Genomic DNA, 23301 nt, shown 5'->3' with positions numbered 1-23301 from the left:
CAATCTATAACCCTTCACCCCATCTGCATACCCTAGAAATATGCATCTTTTGGCCCTCAGCTCAAGTTTACCATCTTTCACATGAGCATAAGCAGGACAACTAAATATCTTCAAATCACTGTAACTTGCAGGGGAACCTGACCATTTCTCCAAAGGAGTTTGACAATCAATTGCTGTTGATGGAGACCGATTTACCAAATAACAAGCTGTGTTGACAGCTTCAGCCCAAAATATATTTGCTAATTTTACATTTGAGAGCATACACCTCGCTCGCTCAAGGAGCGTTCTATTCATCCATTTTGCAACGCCATTTTGTTGTGGTGTAAACCGCACTGTGTGGTGTCTCACAATGCCTTCGTTCTTGCAGAACTCATTGAATTCGCCTTTGCAGAATTCCAGTCCATTGTCAGTTCTCAAGCGCTTGATGAACTTTCCAGTCTGCTTCTTTATCATCATCTTTCATTGCTTGAAATTGACAAAGACTTCATCCTTACGTTTAAGGATATAAACCCACACTCTTCTCGAATAGTCATCAATAAAGGTTAACATGTATCTCGCACCACCTTTTGAAGGAACAGGAGATGGACCCCAAAGATCTGAATGGATATAATCCAAAGTACCTTTCGTCCTGTGAATGGCTGTGCCAAACTTTATTCGGCTCTATTTTCCAAATACACAATGCTCGCAGAATTCCAATCTTTCGATATTCTGACCGCACAACAAACCTCGTTTACTAAGCTCCATCATTCCTCTCTCGCTCATGTGCCCAAGGTGCATGTGCCATAACTTGGTGGTATCTACATCTTTAGCCGATGAAGAAACTCTAGCCGCTCCAGTAACCGTGCTACCCTTTAACAGGTTACACCTTTCACCTTTCATCACGACAAGTGCACCTCTAGAAACTTTTAATACTCCACCTCGGGCTCGATACTCACAGCCGATGGAGTCCAACGTACCCAAGAAAATAAGATTCTTTCTCAATTTTGGAACATGCCTGACATCTGTCAAAGTCCTCACCGTGCCATCGTACATCTTGATTTGAACCGTTCCTATTCCAACAACCTTACAAGGCAAATCATTTCCCATTAGGACTTTACCACCATTTATTTCTTGATAGGTGGTAAACCAATCCCTAATAGGACACATGTGATAAGAACAACCCGAGTCAAGAATTCACTCGTCACTTGAGCGGCCATCGGTAACACTAAGAACATTTGCGCCATCAGAATTGTTTTCTGCAACCGCGGCAATTTTATCGGCTCCCGCTGCATTCCAAGTATCTCTTTTTCCTTTCAAATCTGGACAGTCTCTATGCATGTGACCTTCCTTGTGACAATTGTAACACTTGATCTTTCTAGATCTAGTTTTTGATCTAGAACGACCTTTGTTGTTACTACTTGATGCTCTATCGTTACGTCTTCCTCTCGCCACCAAACCTTCTGCACTTTCTTCCAGATAATCCTCCGAGGATTTCTTCCTTAACTCGCTAGAGTTCAAGGTAGATTTAACATCCTCCATGGAAATAGTTTTTCTACTATATAGTAGAGTTGTAACCAAATGCTCGTACGATTTTGGCAAGGAACATAAGAAAATTAACGATTGATCTTCATCATCAATTTTCACACCAATATTATTCAAGTCCAAAATTATTTTATTGAACTCATCGATGTGATCATTTAGTGAACCTTCTTTCATCCGAAGAGTATACAACCGTTGTTTCATATAGTTTGTGAGACTCTTAGTCATATATAGAGTTTCTAGCTGTTTCCAAAGTCCAGCCGGTGTGGTTTCTGCCGCAACTTCTCTAAGCACACAATCGGCAAGATTTAGAATAATCATGTCGTGTGCCTTTTCTAGAAGTTCATCTGAGACGACCCGACCCAATCCATAGGGACGAATACAATAACATATGATAACATTGCGAGGTACTTGACCTCTATATGATACATTTTACAAACGTTGCATTTATTCTTAAAAGGCAAACTATCATTACATCAATAATTGACATTTTTGTCTAACATTTCATAATATCCAAATGACCTAATCTGTCATTTACTTATTTATATTCTCTATTGAACTCCAATGACTCCAATGCAACGTCTTTGTATCATGGCTTAAAAGGTCCCAAGTAGTATCCTTAACATGAGCTAATAAACAGCGGAAGACTTAATTCATACCTGAGAATAACATGCTTTAAAACGTCAACATAAAGTTGGTGAGATATATAGGTTTGATGCTAGCAGCGTTATAACAATGGAACACAAGATTTCATATATAAACATTTTAATAAAAATATTCTAAGTGGTTGAGCACTTGGTAACCATACTTAACATTTAATCACGTCGCATATTCCCTTTATTATGAAATCTTACTACACCGTACCAAGGTGTAGTCACGAAACGAAGTACTGTGCAACCGTTGAATACTGGTCGTCCAGTCCGGTTGGGGTTGTCAGGCCCGATAGATCTATCAACAGGATTCGCGTTTACAATACCGCTGTAAATATTAGTTACCAAGCTACAGGGAAGTATGCCAGTGGTACAACTCAACGTAGAATATATTTTTCAGTTACTTGTGTCCATAGCGTAAAACATAAAATACATGTATTCTCATCCCGAAATATTTAGAGTTTAAAAGTGGGACTATATACTCACTTTTGTCTTGAAGATATGTAATTTCGACTTGGTCTCCGATTGATATCACGAACCTATCCATATATAATATATCAATACCTTTTCTTTTTAAACAATCGTCACATATATATACTTTTAATACTTTTAATACTTTTAATAATTCCTTAGTCCGTAGTTAGCAGTCCGATGTTAGTAATTCAATTTTAATGGTTCATATTTAGTTGTTTAATAAACCCCCAATGAAATAAATAAAACCCCCATCGTATATGTATTGGTCGAGATTAATCTTGACCCATGGTACCGGTGTTGTCAAATGACGTGTTGCGTACATAAAGTACCGGTGTTGTCAAATGACGTGTTGCGTACAATCATGGGATCTTATGATTAATCTTCTCGTATTGTTTACGGGTGATCCTGAACCATATAAAATTAAATTATGAGTACATATGTATAAAATATCATGTTACTTTAGGAAGATGTGATTTATTTAATTTTCTCCAATTATTTTCGTGGCTAAACTAGTCTTGGATATCCGATTTTGTTTTGGTCATAATTTCTTCGTTACAACTCCGTTTTCGTTGATTCAACTTTCCACTTCCTTGGATCGAGTCCCTCTTTAAGAATATGAACTGTAAATACCTTAGTTTGTATTCGAAATCATAGGTCATAGGTCAAATTTTGGTGAAACTTATGAAGTTAATCATTTTTGTTACAAAAACATCATTTAATGACCATTTTTCTAAAAATACTTATACTATGAATTAAATCATGAAATTTTTATGTGTTAACATATTCAAAAGAAATATCATTTTTCCAGAATATAAACCTCCAATTCAAAGTTCAAGATGGTTTTTAATTATCCAACCCAAAACAGCCCCCGGTTGCACTCCGACGTCATAAAAACAGTTTTTTAAGGTATTCTTTGAAAAACCAAGTTATACCTTGTTAAATTAGCATATATTTAAGTTATATTACAGGTCTTGAAGTATTTTAAAAGTTAAGTTAGAAGGATCTATTTAGTTTGCAAACAAGTTTGAAATCATTCAAACTATGTTTTTGTTGTTAAAATTGTATACCATACAATAAGATAGCTATATATATATGAATCGAATAAGGTTATGAACAAAGTTACTACCTCAAGTTACTTGGACAAGATTGCTGTAAAAGAGGAGTAAAAACCTAGAACCAAAAGAGTGATGAAATTGGATGAAAGATTGGAAGCAACTTAAGACATAAACTTGAATTGAAAGTTGTATTTTTGTAGTGTTTTTGTTGATCTTTTTATGGTGGTGTTTAAGGTGATTCTTGAGAGGATTTTTGCTGGAGTTCTTAGAGAGACATGAGGCTAGTAAGTGTGTGTGTTTAGCTAGAGAAATGATGTTCCAAAAATTGAAAATGGATGCATGTATTTATGGTGGTGTAAAAGGTGTATAAATTTGTAATTTTGTGAAAAGATCTTTTAATCATGTGAAATTGTCATACTAAATAACAAAAGTAGTTACCTTATACATAAGGCATGAACAAGGGCTGGTTGGTGGTGATTTGATGTGTATATACCAATAGTAAATACGTATAGAAGCTAGGTATGATACGAGTACATATACTCTAGATATACGTATAGAAATCTTGTGAAAAATGGAATGAGGATTCAAATATAGCTATCTTTTGTGAATATACTTATATTGTTTTATGTATTTAAGTCTTTAAAAGTGATTAAATACATTATATATACGATATATGTATAAACATTATAGGTCGTAAGTATTTATGTCAAATAACGTTACGTATAGTTATCGTTTTGAAAGCTTAAGTTAGTAGTTTCAAAATATACTTATAACTTATTGTTATTAATACAAAATGAGATATTTAAACATCCTTAAATCATGTTAAATATGTATATATACATATATATACACAAACGTATAATTAACATATATTGTATAGTTCGTGATATCATCGGTCAAACTAGACGGTTAAACGTTATGTAAAACTCTTTTCAAAATCATAAATCTCAACAATTTAGATTGCTTATCATGTTGGTAAGTTTTAATTTATGTAAATATTAATCTTATAAGTGTAAAACGATCGGAAAAATCCGGGTCGTTACAGTACCCACCCGTTAAAGAAATTTCGTCCCGAAATTTGGTAGAGGTTGTCATAAATAACAATAGGAATGTTTTCATGACGAATATGAGGTATTAATAGAGTTTTATCATTATTGGAAGATATGGATAAAACGATTCGGTCATGTGAAGCGCACGAGTGAAGCTATCACAAAAGAATGAAATGAGTGAATATAGAATTGTTTTAACCGATGTCGAGATTAGGATTGATTTCCAGAATTTAAGGGATTTAAAGAAAATCTTATGTAATAAGATTTGGTTCTTCGATGATTTAGAAAACAGGATCTCCTTTGATTTAATGCGATAATCTGTTTCGATTTCTTTGTCGGATATTTCACTATAAATCCACCTCCTTCCCTTTCTTACTTCCATACCTCACATCTCTTACTCTTCCTCCTCTAATTCATACCTTAAGGTATCCTTTAAAATGCTTCATCCCGTTCTGATTTTTGTTATACTTCTAACTTTCATATCTTTCATTCTTCTCTTTCATCTACCGCTAGAAGAATCTATTCACTTTTATGATTTTCTTGGAATTATAATGTTTCTAATTCTCCCGTGTCTTTACGTCGCCATACGTATTGATACACACGGTTTGTAGTTTCTGGGTGGTTATTGGGTTTGATATCTTTCCTTATATTTCGATGCTCCTGCTTCTGTTTTCCATAATCATTGTCATCCATAGTTAATACTCTCTCCTATTTGCTGTAATCTATACCCCAATTTCTATTTTGGGACTTTGTCCCTTCGTTTCTTCTTCCCGTCCTTGAGTCAAGCGATCAATAGTTCGAAATTCGTAGGTATAAAATTCGGAATGAACATAGCTAATGCTCTAAGAAAGGAATGGTAATGGCACGATTTTGATTTGTCAAATTACCAGAATATCCAGGAAAATAGAACTATCAAGATGATTTGTTCTTAATATGTTTCGGAATTGGATAGAATGTAAAAGTCGTGTAACATGGCACATGATGACGGTACTGTGAATCATCATATTCCATTAGAAACTTAACATGACTTACTGTAATATAATGAAGTTGATCAAGTTTCATTATATTATACTAGTTCATGCATCAGTTCCCAACACTGCTTCAGAACATTCCTATTTTAAACTTGAAGGATTTAGAAACTAACACAGTTTCCTTTATATTGTAACGCAGATATTACAGAGAGATAAATGATTTCAGATAAGGATAGTGGTGAAAATATCTTCAGAAATATTGAGGATATTTATAATGAAAGATATGATAATATCTTGGAATTTCTAATGTCGAAGGATGATGATGAAGATTGACCCGTAAGGGTTTAGATTCAGAAGCAAGGTGTTTGCTACAGAATCGTCATAATTCTTTATGTACAAGTTTAGTCCTTGTAACTTGTTCAGAGTCTCCTTCATGGTTTGTTCAATCCGGTTTTCAGTACCAATTTTCTATCGAGCGTTCCTAACACTTCCTTCTTTTATCATCAACATTTGGTCATTAAGACCTTCTACAACATGCTGCTTCGTCAGTATTTTCAAAGTTATCGGATCTGGGTCATTGGTTATCAAACCAAGATGGTTTAAGGAGAATTGTATTTTTAGATGATTAAACGCTGATGGTAATATGATGGAATATAAAAGGTTCTCCGGTAACGATGGCGAAAGAACAACGTATATATATATATCGAGATTGTAATAAGAGTAGTCTTACTGAGATATCGAAGTGGAGCTGTGACAAAATTAGTTAATTGAAAAGGAATCGCGTGATTGTTTTTGCTAATGGATGATAAGGAATTCGATGCGGATACGTTTTAACTATAACTTCGAGTTCAAAAATTTTTAGGTGCATAACTGTATGCATAAATCTTTATTCCGTAGACGAGGTGCGGCTGGTTGAACTTCTCGATCGAGATGTTTTCAAGAATCATGAAAAGTTGTGAATGCGAATTGTAATCGTCAAGATACAAATGAGGTTTAAAATAGAATCAAGTGGCAAACTTGAAGGATTGTTTAGTTTCATATGTAATAATCATCATTTTAACTCATTTTTAATTGTCCAAAGTTAGCAGTCCAATAGTCCGATTGTCCAATGGTTCAATAAATTCATATATGAACTAAATATATAATATTCGAATTACTTAATACGTATCGTGACCCGTGTACTGGTCTCGGTGTCGATCACAACTCAAAGTATATATATATTTTGGAATCAACTCCGACCCTGTATAGCCAACTCCCACCTTCACATATAGAGTGTCTATGGTTGTTCCGAAATATATATATAGATGGATCAATATGATAAGTCGAAACCTTGTATACGTGTCCCGTTATTTAAAATGCGTAAAATAAATAAATATATATCATGACCCATTATACAACGTGTTGTCTCAGAATTAATCCGACTTGTTGTTGTACATGTGTCCCGACGGTATGTAAAGTACAGAAATTAAAATTGCAAGAATGTAAATTGCGATAAATTAAATATTAATCAGTTAGCTGGGAACAGTTAGCCGGAACAGTTAGCGTGTAATCCTATCACAATTTCAATTAATTAATTCATCTGTTTCTAACAATTTTTATTTTGCCAATGTTTCTCCATTATGCCACTTGTTGGATTCGGATAGGTAAAAATCCAAATATGAAATTTAAATGGAAATGGTTAATCTGGGGTGAACGGATACGTATATCGGTAATTGTAAGTAGGATAATAAATGATCGTTGAATCAGATTCGAAGAATGTACAGTGTAACTTGTTAATGTGAATTCTAAATATTCCTTGGGTACTACCCACCCGTTAAAATATTTTCATCATTAACAGTTTGTACGAATGAAATTTTTAATTACAATCTTTATGAAAATATATTTGCATATATATTTTCTTCGGAGGTAACTATGAATTTAATGAGTCAATAAAATATTCAACTCATTTGATTTATCGTTATTACTAGATTACATAATCTCCAAAACATTAGAGATTACATAATCGTCATGTCGAACGAAGAACGATACGTAAAGAAGAGGTAATCGGTGTAGAATGATATGTAGAACAAAGATCATATTCGAAGTTCAGATGATGATGTTGAGGTACGTGGTGCGGATGTGATTGTTGGTGGTGGTAATGATACGGTTGGTGTTGATGCTGATGATGTCGTTGACGTCGATGATGCTACTGGTACTGAAGATTGCGAGGTTGATGTTGTTAACGGTACTGGTTATGCTGTTGGTGCTGCTGCTGGTGTTTGTAACCTTCGCACCGTGTTCTCCAAAGCCGTCACACGAGCGCGAAGTTCGTTAATTTCTGCTAGTACACCAGGATGATTGGCGGTTGGAGTGAGCGAATGAACAAGATCCGAAATATGGGATAGGATATAATCGTGACGAGATACTCGAGAAATGAGAGAGAAAATGGTTTCTCGAACAGGTTCGCCGGTAAGTGCTTCAGGTTCGTCGCCAATGGGGCAATTCGGTGGGTGAAAGGGATCACCTTCTTCTTGTCTCCAATAATTTAGTATACTACGAACCCATCCCCAATTCATCCAGAATAGATGATGAGAAATTGGTTGATCCATTCCAGTGACGCTGCCTTCGGAGCCCGAATGGAAATCCATATCAGCGTAGCTGTCGGAGTCGGAGGAATTCGAACTGGACGCGGAGTTCATCTTGTACAGTCGGGGAAATGAATTTTTGGTTTGGAATAGATTATAGGAGTTGGGTTTGGTATTCTTCAATACATAATTTACATATGTATTTATAATACTCAAAATCCCGTGAATTACGGAGAATCTTTGAAATTCGTCAGGCAATGTCTATAGCAAAAGATACGCTAGGATACGAATTTTGTCTATACACTATCGATGCACCAAATGCAGTAAGACGTGTCTAGACTTAAGAATACTAAGCAGGCAATTCTTAAGGATGATAAGCAGATGATTTTCGACTAGATATGATAAGCAAAACTTTTGACATGTAGACACGGTCAAAGTCCAGACTCACTAATGCATCCTAACAACTACCAGTTAGACACACTAATGCAAGGCCTGGTTCACTAAGACCAACGCTCTGATACCACATGAGACGACCCGACCCAATCCATAGGGACGAATACAATAACATATGATAACATTGCGAGGTACTTGACCTCTATATGATACATTTTACAAACATTGCATTTATTCTTAAAAGACAAACTATCATTACATCAATATTTGACATTTTCGTCTAACATTTCATAATATCCAAATGACCTAATCTGTCATTTACTTATTTATATTCTCTATTGAACTCCAATGACTCCAATGCAACGTCTTTGTATCATGGCTTAAAAGGTCCCAAGTAGTATCCTTAACATGAGCTAATGCACAGCGGAAGACTTAATTCATACCTGAGAATAACATGCTTTAAAACGTCAACATAAAGTTGGTGAGATATATAGGTTTGATGCTAGCAGCGTTATAACAATGGAACACAAGATTTCATATATAAACATTTTAATAAAAATATTCTAAGTGGTTGAGCACTTGGTAACCATACTTAACATTTAATCACGTCGCATATTCCCTTTATTATGAAATCTTACTACACCGTACCAAGGTGTAGTCACGAAACGAAGTACTGTGCAACCGTTGAATACTGGTCGTCCAGTCCGGTTGGGGTTGTCAGGCCCGATAGATCTATCAACAGGATTCGCGTTTACAATACCGCTGTAAATATTAGTTACCAAGCTACAGGGAAGTATGCCAGTGGTACAACTCAACGTAGAATATATTTTTCAGTTACTTGTGTCCATAGCGTAAAACATAAAATACATGTATTCTCATCCCGAAATATTTAGAGTTTAAAAGTGGGACTATATACTCACTTTTGTCTTGAAGATATGTAATTTCGACTTGGTCTCCGATTGATATCACGAACCTATCCATATATAATATATCAATACCTTTTCTTTTTAAACAATCGTCACATATATATACTTTTAATACTTTTAATACTTTTAATAATTCCTTAGTCCGTAGTTAGCAGTCCGATGTTAGTAATTCAATTTTAATGGTTCATATTTAGTTGTTTAATAAACCCCCAATGAAATAAATAAAACCCCCATCGTATATGTATTGGTCGAGATTAATCTTGACCCATGGTACCGGTGTTGTCAAATGACGTGTTGCGTACATAAAGTACCGGTGTTGTCAAATGACGTGTTGCGTACAATCATGGGATCTTATGATTAATCTTCTCGTATTGTTTACGGGTGATCCTGAACCATATAAAATTAAATTATGAGTACATATGTATAAAATATCATGTTACTTTAGGAAGATGTGATTTATTTAATTTTCTCCAATTATTTTCGTGGCTAAACTAGTCTTGGATATCCGATTTTGTTTTGGTCATAATTTCTTCGTTACAACTCCGTTTTCGTTGATTCAACTTTCCACTTCCTTGGATCGAGTCCCTCTTTAAGAATATGAACTGTAAATACCTTAGTTTGTATTCAAAATCATAGGTCATAGGTCAAATTTTGGTGAAACTTATGAAGTTAATCATTTTTGTTACAAAAACATCATTTAATGACCATTTTTCTAAAAATACTTATACTATGAATTAAATCATGAAATTTTTATGTGTTAACATATTCATAAGAAATATCATTTTTCCAGAATATAAACCTCCAATTCAAAGTTCAAGATGGTTTTTAATTATCCAACCCAAAACAGCCCCCGGTTGCACTCCGACGTCATAAAAACAGTTTTTTAAGGTATTCTTTGAAAAACCAAGTTATACCTTGTTAAATTAGCATATATTTAAGTTATATTACAGGTCTTGAAGTATTTTAAAAGTTAAGTTAGAAGGATCTATTTAGTTTGCAAACAAGTTTGAAATCATTCAAACTATGTTTTTGTTGTTAAAATTGTATACCATACAATAAGATAGCTATATATATATGAATCGAATAAGGTTATGAACAAAGTTACTACCTCAAGTTACTTGGACAAGATTGCTGTAAAAGAGGAGTAAAAACCTAGAACCAAAAGAGTGATGAAATTGGATGAAAGATTGGAAGCAACTTAAGACATAAACTTGAATTGAAAGTTGTATTTTTGTAGTGTTTTTGTTGATCTTTTTATGGTGGTGTTTAAGGTGATTCTTGAGAGGATTTTTGCTGGAGTTCTTAGAGAGACATGAGGCTAGTAAGTGTGTGTGTTTAGCTAGAGAAATGATGTTCCAAAAATTGAAAATGGATGCATGTATTTATGGTGGTGTAAAAGGTGTATAAATTTGTAATTTTGTGAAAAGATCTTTTAATCATGTGAAATTGTCATACTAAATAACAAAAGTAGTTACCTTATACATAAGGCATGAACAAGGGCTGGTTGGTGGTGATTTGATGTGTATATACCAATAGTAAATACGTATAGAAGCTAGGTATGATACGAGTACATATACTCTAGATATACGTATAGAAATCTTGTGAAAAATGGAATGAGGATTCAAATATAGCTATCTTTTGTGAATATACTTATATTGTTTTATGTATTTAAGTCTTTAAAAGTGATTAAATACATTATATATACGATATATGTATAAACATTATAGGTCGTAAGTATTTATGTCAAATAACGTTACGTATAGTTATCGTTTTGAAAGCTTAAGTTAGTAGTTTCAAAATATACTTATAACTTATTGTTATTAATACAAAATGAGATATTTAAACATCCTTAAATCATGTTAAATATGTATATATACATATATATACACAAACGTATAATTAACATATATTGTATAGTTCGTGATATCATCGGTCAAACTAGACGGTTAAACATTATGTAAAACTCTTTTCAAAATCATAAATCTCAACAATTTAGATTGCTTATCATGTTGGTAAGTTTTAATTTATGTAAATATTAATCTTATAAGTGTAAAACGATCGGAAAAATCCGGGTCTTTACATCATCCTTCTCTTCATCTGTCAACTTTTTGGGTAGAGATTCTCTCCCTTTCAAAGCTAACAAATAACCTTGTTGGCTCAGTAGAGCCCGCATCTTCATTCGCCAAAGACCAAAATCGTTCTAGCCATTAAATTTCTCTACGTCGGACCTTATTATCGTCATCTTGTATATTTAATCACAGTTATAGCTCTGATACCAGTTTGTTGTGATTTAGCGCACTTTCAAGACCCGAGAAATTAATAGAACAATTAAGCAATAAATAAAGACACAAGGATTTACGTGGTTCGGCGTGAGGCCTAGTCCACGGGCAGAAGCAGAGATGAATTTTACTAGCAAAAATGGCAACCCGAGGTTACAATGTATCACTCTAATCTAGGCTCCAAAAATACTAACAAAGTATTTGGACCACTCACTAGATTATTACACTTCCCTCGTAACTCACTAGATTATTACACTTCCCTCGTCTATCTCTGATAATCTCCATTCCCAATATCTTCTTAGCTGCACCCAAATCTTTCATCTCCATTCCCAATATCTTCTTAAATGATCGATCTCAGACATGTTTTTCGAAGCAATCAACATATCATCCACATATAACAGCAAATAAACGTACGAGCCATCAGGAAGTGTAATAATCTAGTGATTGGTCCAAATACTTTGTTAGTATTTTCGGAGCCTAGATTAGAGTGATACATTGTAACCTCGGGTTGCCATATTTGCTAGTAAAATTCATCTCTGCTTCCGCCTGTGGACTAGGCCTCACGCCGAACCACGTAAATTCTTGTGTCTTTATTTATTGCTTAATTGTTCTATTAATTTCTCGGGTCTTGAAAGTGCGCTAAATCACAACAGACAGTGATTTAGATTTAAAACCAAATAAAGCTAGCAATGATGACACATTTTGTGAATCGAATGTTCGAACTTTTTTATGGTAAGATGCAACTAAAGAAGGACAGTCTGTTTTAATTGTAAAGGCAAGATGTAACTAACTAACGGATACTGAAAAATACATACTCGATGCATAAAACCTTGCATTGTAATTTGGTCACTATATTCTGCTTTCAATATAAAAAACTAAGTATTCTTTGTTTTCAAGTCAATTCGACTCTACCCATACCAAAGGTAATTATATGACCTGCAATGTCTACTACCAAAAACTGTGAAGGCCATTGATACATGTCCTAAATAAAAATATTTAGTGCATCTTCAAAAATATACAACTATCATTTAGACCCTTTTAATCATTTTTATCAGCTGAACTATTGCACATGCTATTCCTTTCCTTTTCAGATAATAAATAACACAAACATGATTCTTTTGTATGATACTGCACCACATTTAATTAAAGACAAACCAAATCACATGTTACAATATTACAACTATGACTATTTATAATCGCAAAATACATGTTTTGCAAATACGTATATCTCATAGTTTAGTAACTTCAGAAGTTGCAAAAGAATCCAATAAGCCCATGACTCTGTGTGCTCCCACATCGCCTTTATATTAATATAAATCTTGATATTTAATAAGGGTGAAGTAATTTACAAGCACGACCTTACTTGAACAAGATCTGTTGGTTAACACAGCCTTATGGTTCTGACCTTGTCTCAGTAGAGGATCGTTGCAAGCCCATCTAATGGGTCTTGGCATGGCTACATAGTTGTCTGACAAACAATCCTGTCCTTTTTTAAGTTTTTCTGCTTAACACAGCCTTTATGGTTTTGACCCCAACACAGCCTTATGGTTCTGACCCCATGGCTCAGAAGAGGATCTTTGCCAGCCCGTCTAATGCATCATCTTGGCATGGCTACATGGTTGTCTAAACAAACCTTTCTTTTTATGGTTGTCTGGTGAGTACTATGAATATAGATTCATTTGGCTCTGTAGAGGATCTTGCTGCTGTTCGATGAAATGCACGAACAAGAATATGTGTTTTGTTGTGTTGGGTTATGATATTCGTTATTAATAATCCATTCAAGACGTTGATGACTTTATTGAGTAAGCTTGCACACTTTATATTGAAGTGAAGTTGTAAAGTATTACATGTCACAAGTATTAAAGGATCCGTGTAATCAAATCTATGTGTAAACAAATTTTCACTTGTGTTACTTTCAAGCAAATATTGGTACCAGCTCAGGGGGTATGCACAAGACACATACATTATTTGTTTGCAGCAGGTGTAACGTGCCTATCATCAAGGTAATACAAGTTCTGTATATTTATGCAACAACACCTTCTGTAATCATTGTGATTTGCATATATAAATTGACCATATAGGCATATATGCTCCCTATCATAAGTTTTAATTGAAGTCATTGCGCAAACCATTATTTCATCAGCAGCATTACCCTCCCCATTAACAATGAAAATAAATAAATAATCTTTTTTCGCTCTCATTGAAGAACTTCGATTCACCTACTCAAAGGTCGGTAGCATATATTTGCTTTTGGAATGAACATGATTCATTGATTCCCATAGGAGATAGGAGATCTTCATAATGTTAAGGAAGAATAAACCATACTACATACATTAGAACACACATGTGAGTTTTCTACCCTATCTTTTATTATAATTTGTAATCAACTTAATTATATCAAAAAAATCAATGTAAACATTTTAAAATCAAATAATAAGATTCAAATACAATAAACACAAATTCCAATACCAAACAATCACTACAACACTCAAAATAATAAACATTCAGAGGAGCTTAACAAATTACTATAACAATCAGGGTAATTGATCAAAATATACTTTTTTAAAAAAAAAATCATTTAAAATACACTTTTTTTTAAAAAATTGTCTTTTTACACCATTAGGTCGACCAACGATATGGTCGACCACCCCTTTACTTGGTCGACCACCTCATTTTTCAAGGTGGTCGACCAAACTCCAATAAGAGCATGGTCGACTACCATGTAAACATGGTCGACTACCACATCAAATGGCTATGGTCGACCACAAAGCAAAAAAACAACGCGGGCGACCAACTCATTGGTCGACTTCCCTGTATTCAGGTTTCACGCAAATGGCTAGTAACAGTTTTTAGTGGCGCTTTTTTTAAATTTTTTTTTAAAAAGTGTATTTTGAAAAAGTGTGACACTTTTTAAATTTTTGAAAAAGTGTATTTTGAAAAAGTGACACTTTTTAAAATTTTGAATTTTTTTTTAAAAAAAGCGCCACTAAAAACTGTTACTAGACTTGCCCGGATTTTGCAGATTTCGGAATGCGTGAAACCTGAATACAGGGAAGTCGACCAATGAGTTGGTCGCCCGCGTTGTTTTTTTGCTTTGTGGTCGACCATAGCCATTTGATGTGGTAGTCGACCATGTTTACATGGTAGTCGACCATGCTCTTATTGGAGTTTGGTCGACCACCTTGAAAAATGAGGTGGTCGACCATATCGTTGGTCGACCTAATGGTGTAAAAAGACAATTTTTTTTTAAAAAGTGTATTTTGAATGAAATTTTTATAAAAAAGTATATTTTGGCGAATATCCCTAACAATCACAGCATTATCTCATTCTTCCATTTCTAGCAACGAATCAGGTTGGAACTATATTTTTCATTTAAACATTTTATGACCAATTACCTTTATCTACAAGTTTGGCTCTGCAAATCCGAATACACAAACTTAAAAATACTAATGGTATGATTAAAACAGAAAATTCATGGTATTTAAATGGCAACTTACTCTTCTGTTAACTTAGTTTGTAATCTTCTTATCTGGTGTTTGTAATCTTCTTCTCGATATGCTCTTGTTTACATTTCTTTTCATTTTCCTTGTTCGCTATCATCCATTGTTCCCGTTTGTATTTCTCTTCCTGTTGAAAACATGTTAGAGCATATCGTTAGAGGACTTAGAGCATATCATATCTATCTATCTATCTATAACATTCTATAAATCATGAATTTTAATCCAACGTGTCTTCTTCTAATGACTCCTTAATTGTAATTAGTGACATGACAATCTCTAATGACACTTCTAATCACTCACTAATCCAACTAATCCATGCTGTCATTTAAACACGGGAATGAATCCACGCAGGAAAAAAACCCTAATCTCTATACACAAAACGCTCCAAAAATCCTTCATTGTAATCGATTCCAATTCTTCTCTCAAAACCTAACATCTTTAATATCTAATAATCCTTCCGATTCTATGTGTAAATAAGGCATTTTCTTTGCTACAATCAACCGATTCCTATACATCAATTACTGGGTAAAAGTAAAAATCTTTGATTAGGTTTTAAGAACGCATTGAAGACTTTGATTTCACATCTCTTTCAATCCACAAGCACAATCAGGTTATTCATATATACTTATTTATTTATTGTGTAATTTAAAATTTGTTGTTAAAGTTAATGTGATTTATTGCTTTGTTATGCTAAGTATGAATCATCCATCTCTATAATTTAATTTCTTAAACCCTTAATTTTTTTGACGATGTGAATTTGAATTTTAAAATTAGGGTTTTTTTTTATTTGGTTATATGTACGCTTATGATTCAAAAGGTTCAATCAGTTAGAATTATAATCGTATAAAATCTCTTTGTCATGGTTTTATGAGGTTTTATTGGTCTTGATATAAAAGAAAAAGTCCGTAGCTTTTAACTGATTCATCTAGGTAATCTCTTTAATCTGTTTTTCAAAATGTTTAATTTTTGATAATTAATTAATTTGTATGTCTCTGAATCAACATAAGAAGTGCATATCATATTCAAATGTGTTATGAATGCAAGTATAGTGGCATGACACAATAACAAATACCATGACAATTAACTGAGATATCAAGTTTTATGTAATATCATATTCAAATGTGTTATGAATGCAAGTATAGTTGCAAAACCTACAGGTCTGATTAATATGTTTGGAATCTGTATACAATTCATTAAATATCTATGTTTTCTTGCTAATTGTGTTTCTTCCTTGGTGGTGTATCTTTGAAAATTAGGAAGCATGTGCATATAATATGATATAATCCTTGGCCTAAAGGTATGTCTACTTTTTTACTCCATCTAATATAGTTTGAGTACTTTTTTACTACTACTAATTATCATCTTTATTTTGTAGTTACACGATTTGAAATTTTCGTTTTTTACAGCGGTCGAGAATCGCATATTTACTTTATAGTCTTTCTAATTTGGGTGATTCATGTCGTCCTTTTTGTACGTTGGGTTGACGTTGAGAGTATGGTGGCAATTGCGACCCATATCACTTATGAATGGGTGGAGTTAGGTTATGTTTATTGACATTAAACTAAAAGTTAGCTAAAATGGAATGAGTCAAACAACTTTAAAGTCCTCCGAAGTTTTTATTAACGAATGAATGCAACCATATACGTGTAGATATTTAGATTAATATTTTATTTTTGTTTTCAATTTATTTTATAAAAATATTCGATGCATTTTTTTTTATTGGAATACTACAACAAGTGTCCCATTGAAGAAATGTTTCAATCATCGTTTAACATGCATGTCTTCAGTTGATTCACAGTCTATGAGACTGCTATATGTTTGTTTTTTAATTTGTGACTTTTTTACTAGACCCGTCCATTTCGCCACCTGTTATATTTGATTGGAAAGCCGATTTTGAACTGGGCTCGGACGCAAGAAGATTTTACTGCTTACAAGTAATTTGTTAACGCTTATTTTATAATTTTATGACCAATTCTCAAGTATTGTTCTTTTTTATTTTGACCGTCTGTATCTCTAGATTCAGTAACAATTTAGCCACAAAAAAAGAAGCAAGGATGTTGAAAAGAGAACCCAGCATACAAAAAAGCGGACAAGCTACTCTAATCCCATGAACTTCACCTTTGTTCTGAAGCATTTAATCATCAACCCCACCAAACAGTTTGGTCCTGGATAGTTCAGCTACTACTATCATTCCTTCCATACATTCCTATAAAGGTAAGATTTATAGTGTTCAAAGAATGTTTTGCAACATTTATATTGTTGCTCAATATCTGTCACATCTACAAGCTAGGTTATAACCTATCATATTCTACTGCATTTTTACTCTGTATATGTATAACTATGCGTCACACTTCGTTATACATATTATTAAAATTTTATTTGTTTTCACTGCAGAATATCAAATACTTGATTTTAAGGTATTGACTATTGACATATAGTGTTTCAACAACAAATGAGAACCTATAACTATGTAGTTAAGGGTTAATTTTCTCTAATTTCCTTATTTACGGGCTCTGTAAGCATGAGAGGATCAATGATGCTCAAGTGCTTTTCATGGAATTGTGAAGACTTGGTGCTGACCCAAATCATGTTAGCGCATGAACATATTATAGCTATGGGCCTTAAACCCAGCCAAAAAGTCTATAATTCCCTTATCACCGCCCTATGTAGACTCGGTATGACTAGGAAAGCCACATCAGCACTACAGGATATGAAGAATAGTGGAATTTTCAGCTGACGTGGTAACTTATAACGCCTTAATTAACGGATAGTGCAAAAGTCCCATTCAAAGAAAGCGCTTGAAACGTTTTCACAGATGTTGGTTGATGGAATATTTCCTACTATATCGACTTATCATACACTACTTCGGGGTCTTTCGAAGGGCACTATGATGCCGGAGGTAAGGAAATTAGTTACTGACATGATGGGAAGAGGTTTTGATATGGATGCCGACGTGTACAACATTTTGGTTACTGGGTACGGTAGGATTTGGAATAAAAGGGAAGCTATTAGGGTTTACTTACGGTTTACTGTGAAATGAGATCGAAAGGGTTTGTTTCTCAAACTGGTACTTATAATGTGCTAATTAGTGAGTTTGCTAAGATGGGTATGATGAGTTAGGCACGATAACTTATGAACGAGATGCAAGTTAGAGGGGTTCCTCCTAATTCTTCAACTTATGATATACTTATAAGTGGGTGGTGCAGATTATCGATGCGGGCAGATATTGAGAGGGCGTTGAGAACATTATATGAGTCGAACGCAAAAATGTTGTTGAAGACATGTGAAAGTACTGTTAGATATCTCACTTTAGTCCTACAAAGACTGTAAGAACCACATAATCTATCAGTTGAAGAGAAGCTTTCTAAGTTGAAGGGAACTGTTGTTGCGGACATGGGGTCTTATGATGTAGATCAATTCATGGGACTAAAGCTTTTAATATCAACAGGTTTATTCTTCACTCCTTTTCTCTAATTTATGAAATATTTAGTTTTAAAGTGCACTGTTTCTAATTGATTATCGTTGTTGTAAAAAACTTGATCTATATTTTGATATAAAAAATTACGTATGGTATTAGAGACGTGTGATGTATTGATAGTATTTTAATGCATTTATTCTTGAAATGTTGAAGCATATCATTGAGATATCTACATTAATAATCCATTATATTTTATAAAGACAATGAAACATTCATTGAGATAGTACTTATGCATTTATTCTTGAAATGTTGAAGCATACATTCATCTCCACTCTTTTTTTTTTTTCAGGGTCACAATATTAGAATCTACGCTACACGAAAGCTTTGGCAAAAGTTTGGGAATGTAGTAGTCTAGTCGTAAGTTGCACATGGTAACAATGCCTATAAAAAAATGTTTGATGCATTGAAAGTGTATTCATTCATAGCGTTTACGATACTGAAATTTATAATAAATTCACAGCGTTTACGATACTGAAATTTATAATAAATTTGGTTTCAATAGAAATATTATCAATAATGAATGGATATGTAACTACATGTATAATACAAGTAATCAGTACCAATACTAACGTTTTTTAATACAATTTTATAGAGCTGCCGTGTAACTCACGTGCTCTTAAATCTAGTAATGGATATTGACCAATTAAATCAAATTTACTGCATTTAATTGATTACTAGTATAATTTTATTTCATCACCTTATATTTCTCAACGGATTTGATAACAGCATCATTAATGGAATAAGGTCCATCAAGTGGTACACCATCCACAAACTTGAGCTTCGGTGTTTCATGGGCTCCGGGCCCCCACATTTCCATGTTCAAACAACCTCTGACTGTTATTTCCACCAATGATGGATATTTGATGGTACAACTGCCCCCTGAGTAGAAGCTTTTGAGTCTATATAAATAATGTAACTCAATACTAGTAAGGCAAGGGAAGACAACAATATTTGCAGCCATTATTTCAGTTTCACCCCAAATCACCTCCTCTAAATCATCACAACCTCTAAATTTTAACTCCTTCAGCGAGACAAGCCCTTGTGCTACAGTCAATGGAAATAGTCTTACTAACTTATTACAATATACTATATAAAGGTTGACTAGGTTATATAGACCACTCAAAACTAGATGTTTGAATTCCATTAAAAACTTCTCATTTGTATTCCCTTCCAAATCACATGTATCCACTAGACATGTAATATTCGGACATTTCATCAAAGCGATACCCTCTAATTTATTAAAACCTTCTTGATAGAGGTCCGGTACAATGTTATTCAAGTTCTTTATATTGAATAGACTTGTATTAGGACGTTTTACCTCTATCAGCCTTTTCATCCACTTCAAGAATGGAAATACAAGATAATCCGTGCATAATGTTATATGACGCTCTGGATTCCAGGTGTAATCAATTTTATATTCCTTTCTGATTCGAATATTAAATCCTTTAAGTTTATCAAACTTAATCCAACTAATAGTTTTCATTTTTAGGCTCCATGATATGTTATGGATTGGTGCAGTAAAAGAAGGGGAAATTGTAGGACTATCTTTTTTATTAGTATTTTGGGTGTTTTTCTTTGCTAAAATGTAAAAAAGTCAAAAGTTAAAAAGGTTAATTTAAAATGATGTCTCTTGTTTTCTGTCATGGATGGATGATTGATCAAAGGCCGTCTTAAAAGCTCATAATGACCGTTAAGAATTTAAGAACAATACCACCCAAAAAGAACAAGAAAAGTTGATTTTGAGAAAGCGTATGATTCGGTGAATTGAAATTATTTAATCTTTATGTCGTCTTCTATTGGTTTCTTTAAAGTGGTCCATGGTTGATCCGCCACGACTACTGGTGCACCGGCAATTTCGGGTTGTCGCCGAGCTCAGAGCAGTATAAGGCATTTTTAAGCCGTAACTGCTCGATGTATAAAATGTGAACTATTGATTGAAGCGGAAGTCGATCGTAATTATAAGCAAATGGGTCGTAATTACCACCTAGAATTTCGAAGTACCTGATTTGTATCTACAAACGGGTCATAATTACCACCTAGAGTTTGGAAGTACTTTGGTCATAGTGAGCTGGGGTTGATGGTGCTGGTGGTGCAGATCCATGATGCAAGTGCAAGGAACCATGTAGTAGTTGATACATACACTGTTGCATATACATACAAATCCAATAACACGAATTAGGCTTGATCTGGCCCTACAGTATCACCTATATATACATACTTTACTATTTCTAATTTGGCTTATGTAAGTGAAACACAGTGACAAATGACACAAATATATCACAATAGAGTACAATACGGAGTAACAGATTCGTGTTTTTGAAAAATAATACTGTAAAACAAAGTAAAATGAAGTTCAAACTCAAGTAAATACGTATAACATTCTATTATAAGTACTACTTGTGATAGCAAGAAATAAATAAATTGTTTGTGTTGAAAAATTATGTTGAAAAGTGTGTTTTCACCAATATTTAGACACAATTTAATATATAATAGAGTGATATATATTAATGACTAGTTAGTGAGTTTTGTAGCCTCCAACGAGGGCTTTACAACGAACTAAAGTGTGTCCAATAAGGATTAAAGGTGAATGAGATATCGAGTCTCAAAGTTGCTAGTTTGGTACAAAGTTATCTTGAAGGATAAGTAAAGTGGAAGTTGTCCCACATCGGTTGTGGGAACAAACTTGTAGACGCTGAGAGAGAGGATCTTAGAATCAACCTAACACGATCTAGAGGCGGAATAACAATAGAAAGAGCTTAAACGAATATCTATGGGTTTTCGGGTTCGTACAAGTCAAACCAAGACTAGATCTTGATAAACACGAAGCCTAGACTGACATTCTGTGGTATTTGGACATGAAGATTGAGAGAGACTCGACCAAGAAGTGTTTTTCGTGTGTGTGTGATGTGCTGAGTTGTTAACCGAATTAATGAAGATTAATTAGGCTTAAATACCTCAGTTCCTATGTCGGTCGACAGTGAATGACAGTCGGTCGACTGACCATGTCAGTCGGCCGACTGTCGAGTAATATTACGAATTATATTTAAACGTTTACAAATATAAAATAACACATCGACAATCAACGTTTAACAATATTACAGGTTACAACATGATCGAATAAAACGTTAAAGTTCATGGAACTAGGGATTACAAAATATGCACTAACAAACTCCCCCTAAGACCTAGTTCCTCATAAGTCTTCGATCTGCTTCAATCTCTGTACGGATCTGTAACCATATTGTTCAAATAGCAAACCTTTGCAACACGAATGTACTGTTGTGCTTGAACTCTATTTTCTGGCCTGTACAGCATCCGATTGTAGTACAATGTGAATATGTCAGCTTCACAGCAATTTCTCAACCAAACGGGATCTAAAACCCGTATCGAGTCTGTCTCATCTTCCTTCAATTTGTCCAAAACGATGACTGCCTCCTCTGAGCGTTCATCGTAGTACCACTAGCGAAAACGTGGGCTAAAGTTCTGCGGCATTTTCATCACAGGAACCTTTCTCATATAATTTACTGGCTTGTATTTGACAATCTTTCTTCGTTCGTCCGTTTTCTTGTTTGTTCGATAAGTGATCGTGGGAAATTGAGGGCCGAATCCCTCAAAGTTCTTTGACAAGTACGAGTGTCTTATCTTCTTGCAGACAATATTAGGAATTCCGTCATAATCCCTATATAACATTTTGAGCCTAGCCACCTGCATAAATTCAAAGTACGGTAGAGACGTGAACTCGTATCCATGTTTGATGTAATCCACTCCGTACTCCTTCTTTATTGCGTATATATTCAACTCTTTAATGTAGGCCCACGCAATTATTTTTCCTTTAGCCAAAAGATTCGCCGGTCTATTAATGTAATTCATCCATTCAGGTTCTGGCGCTGGCTTCTCACAATATTTTCTGATCCTCAACAGGATCTTCCACTCAGCTTCTAGAACTTCTATCTTTTCTTTATTTATCTTGACCGGTAAAAACCCTGGAGGCAAATCTTCGGTCTTTTCTTTTTCTTCGCATTTACGGTTTAGAAGCTCTTCATTCATTTTGAAGTAGTCTTGAAATGTAGGTAGATCTTTATCGTTATTACATTCGTACTCTGGAAAATCACCTATTGGTTCATCTTCAATAATTACTTCATCAAAATCTTTGTCGTTTTCATTACTTACGATAATTTCCTCAAAATCATCACTAGAATCGTAACGATTCTCAAAAGATGAGCTAGCAATTGCGTCAGCTGAAGTACTTGCTTGTTGCTCTTGACGCACTAGCTCGGCCTGCTCCTCAGCGCTTAGATCCGGCGGGATCTCCCCTTCTTCTAAATCATCAAATACAACTGAGTGATTCAGACGATCCTGCTTTGCCAAAAAATCACGTAAAGAATAATCAATATTTAGAGGAATTACTGACAGTGGGTTCTCGCTTGTGCCTTTAGCAATATCCAAA

General features: G+C 34.2%; 1 protein-coding gene and 1 long non-coding RNA gene across 2 annotated transcripts; one reads left to right on the top strand and one right to left on the bottom strand.

Annotated features, from left to right (window-relative positions):
- Positions 1–660: 660 nt before the first annotated feature.
- LOC139902447 (uncharacterized mitochondrial protein AtMg00300-like) lies at positions 661–1146 on the bottom strand. Its single transcript, XM_071885073.1, has one exon. It carries the CDS (start codon positions 1144–1146, stop codon positions 661–663), a length of 486 nt encoding a protein of 161 aa, XP_071741174.1.
- Positions 1147–15695: 14549 nt separating this feature from the next.
- Positions 15696–19232, top strand: LOC139899155 (uncharacterized). The gene is made up of 6 exons (XR_011777344.1): positions 15696–15989; positions 16636–16676; positions 17228–17313; positions 17397–17593; positions 17774–18827; positions 19147–19232. It is a non-coding gene; the product is annotated as an uncharacterized lncRNA (long non-coding RNA).
- Positions 19233–23301: the final 4069 nt, after the last annotated feature.

Source organism: Rutidosis leptorrhynchoides, chromosome 3 (assembly GCF_046630445.1).
Source record: "Rutidosis leptorrhynchoides isolate AG116_Rl617_1_P2 chromosome 3, CSIRO_AGI_Rlap_v1, whole genome shotgun sequence".
NCBI lineage: Eukaryota > Viridiplantae > Streptophyta > Magnoliopsida > Asterales > Asteraceae > Rutidosis > Rutidosis leptorrhynchoides.
This window is presented reverse-complemented; position numbering and strand designations above follow the sequence as displayed.

Excerpts from the sequence above, each read along its gene's own strand:
- LOC139902447 (XM_071885073.1), bottom strand. The coding sequence starts at position 1,146 with ATGTGTCCTATTAGGGATTGGTTTACCACCTATCAAGAAATAAATGGT.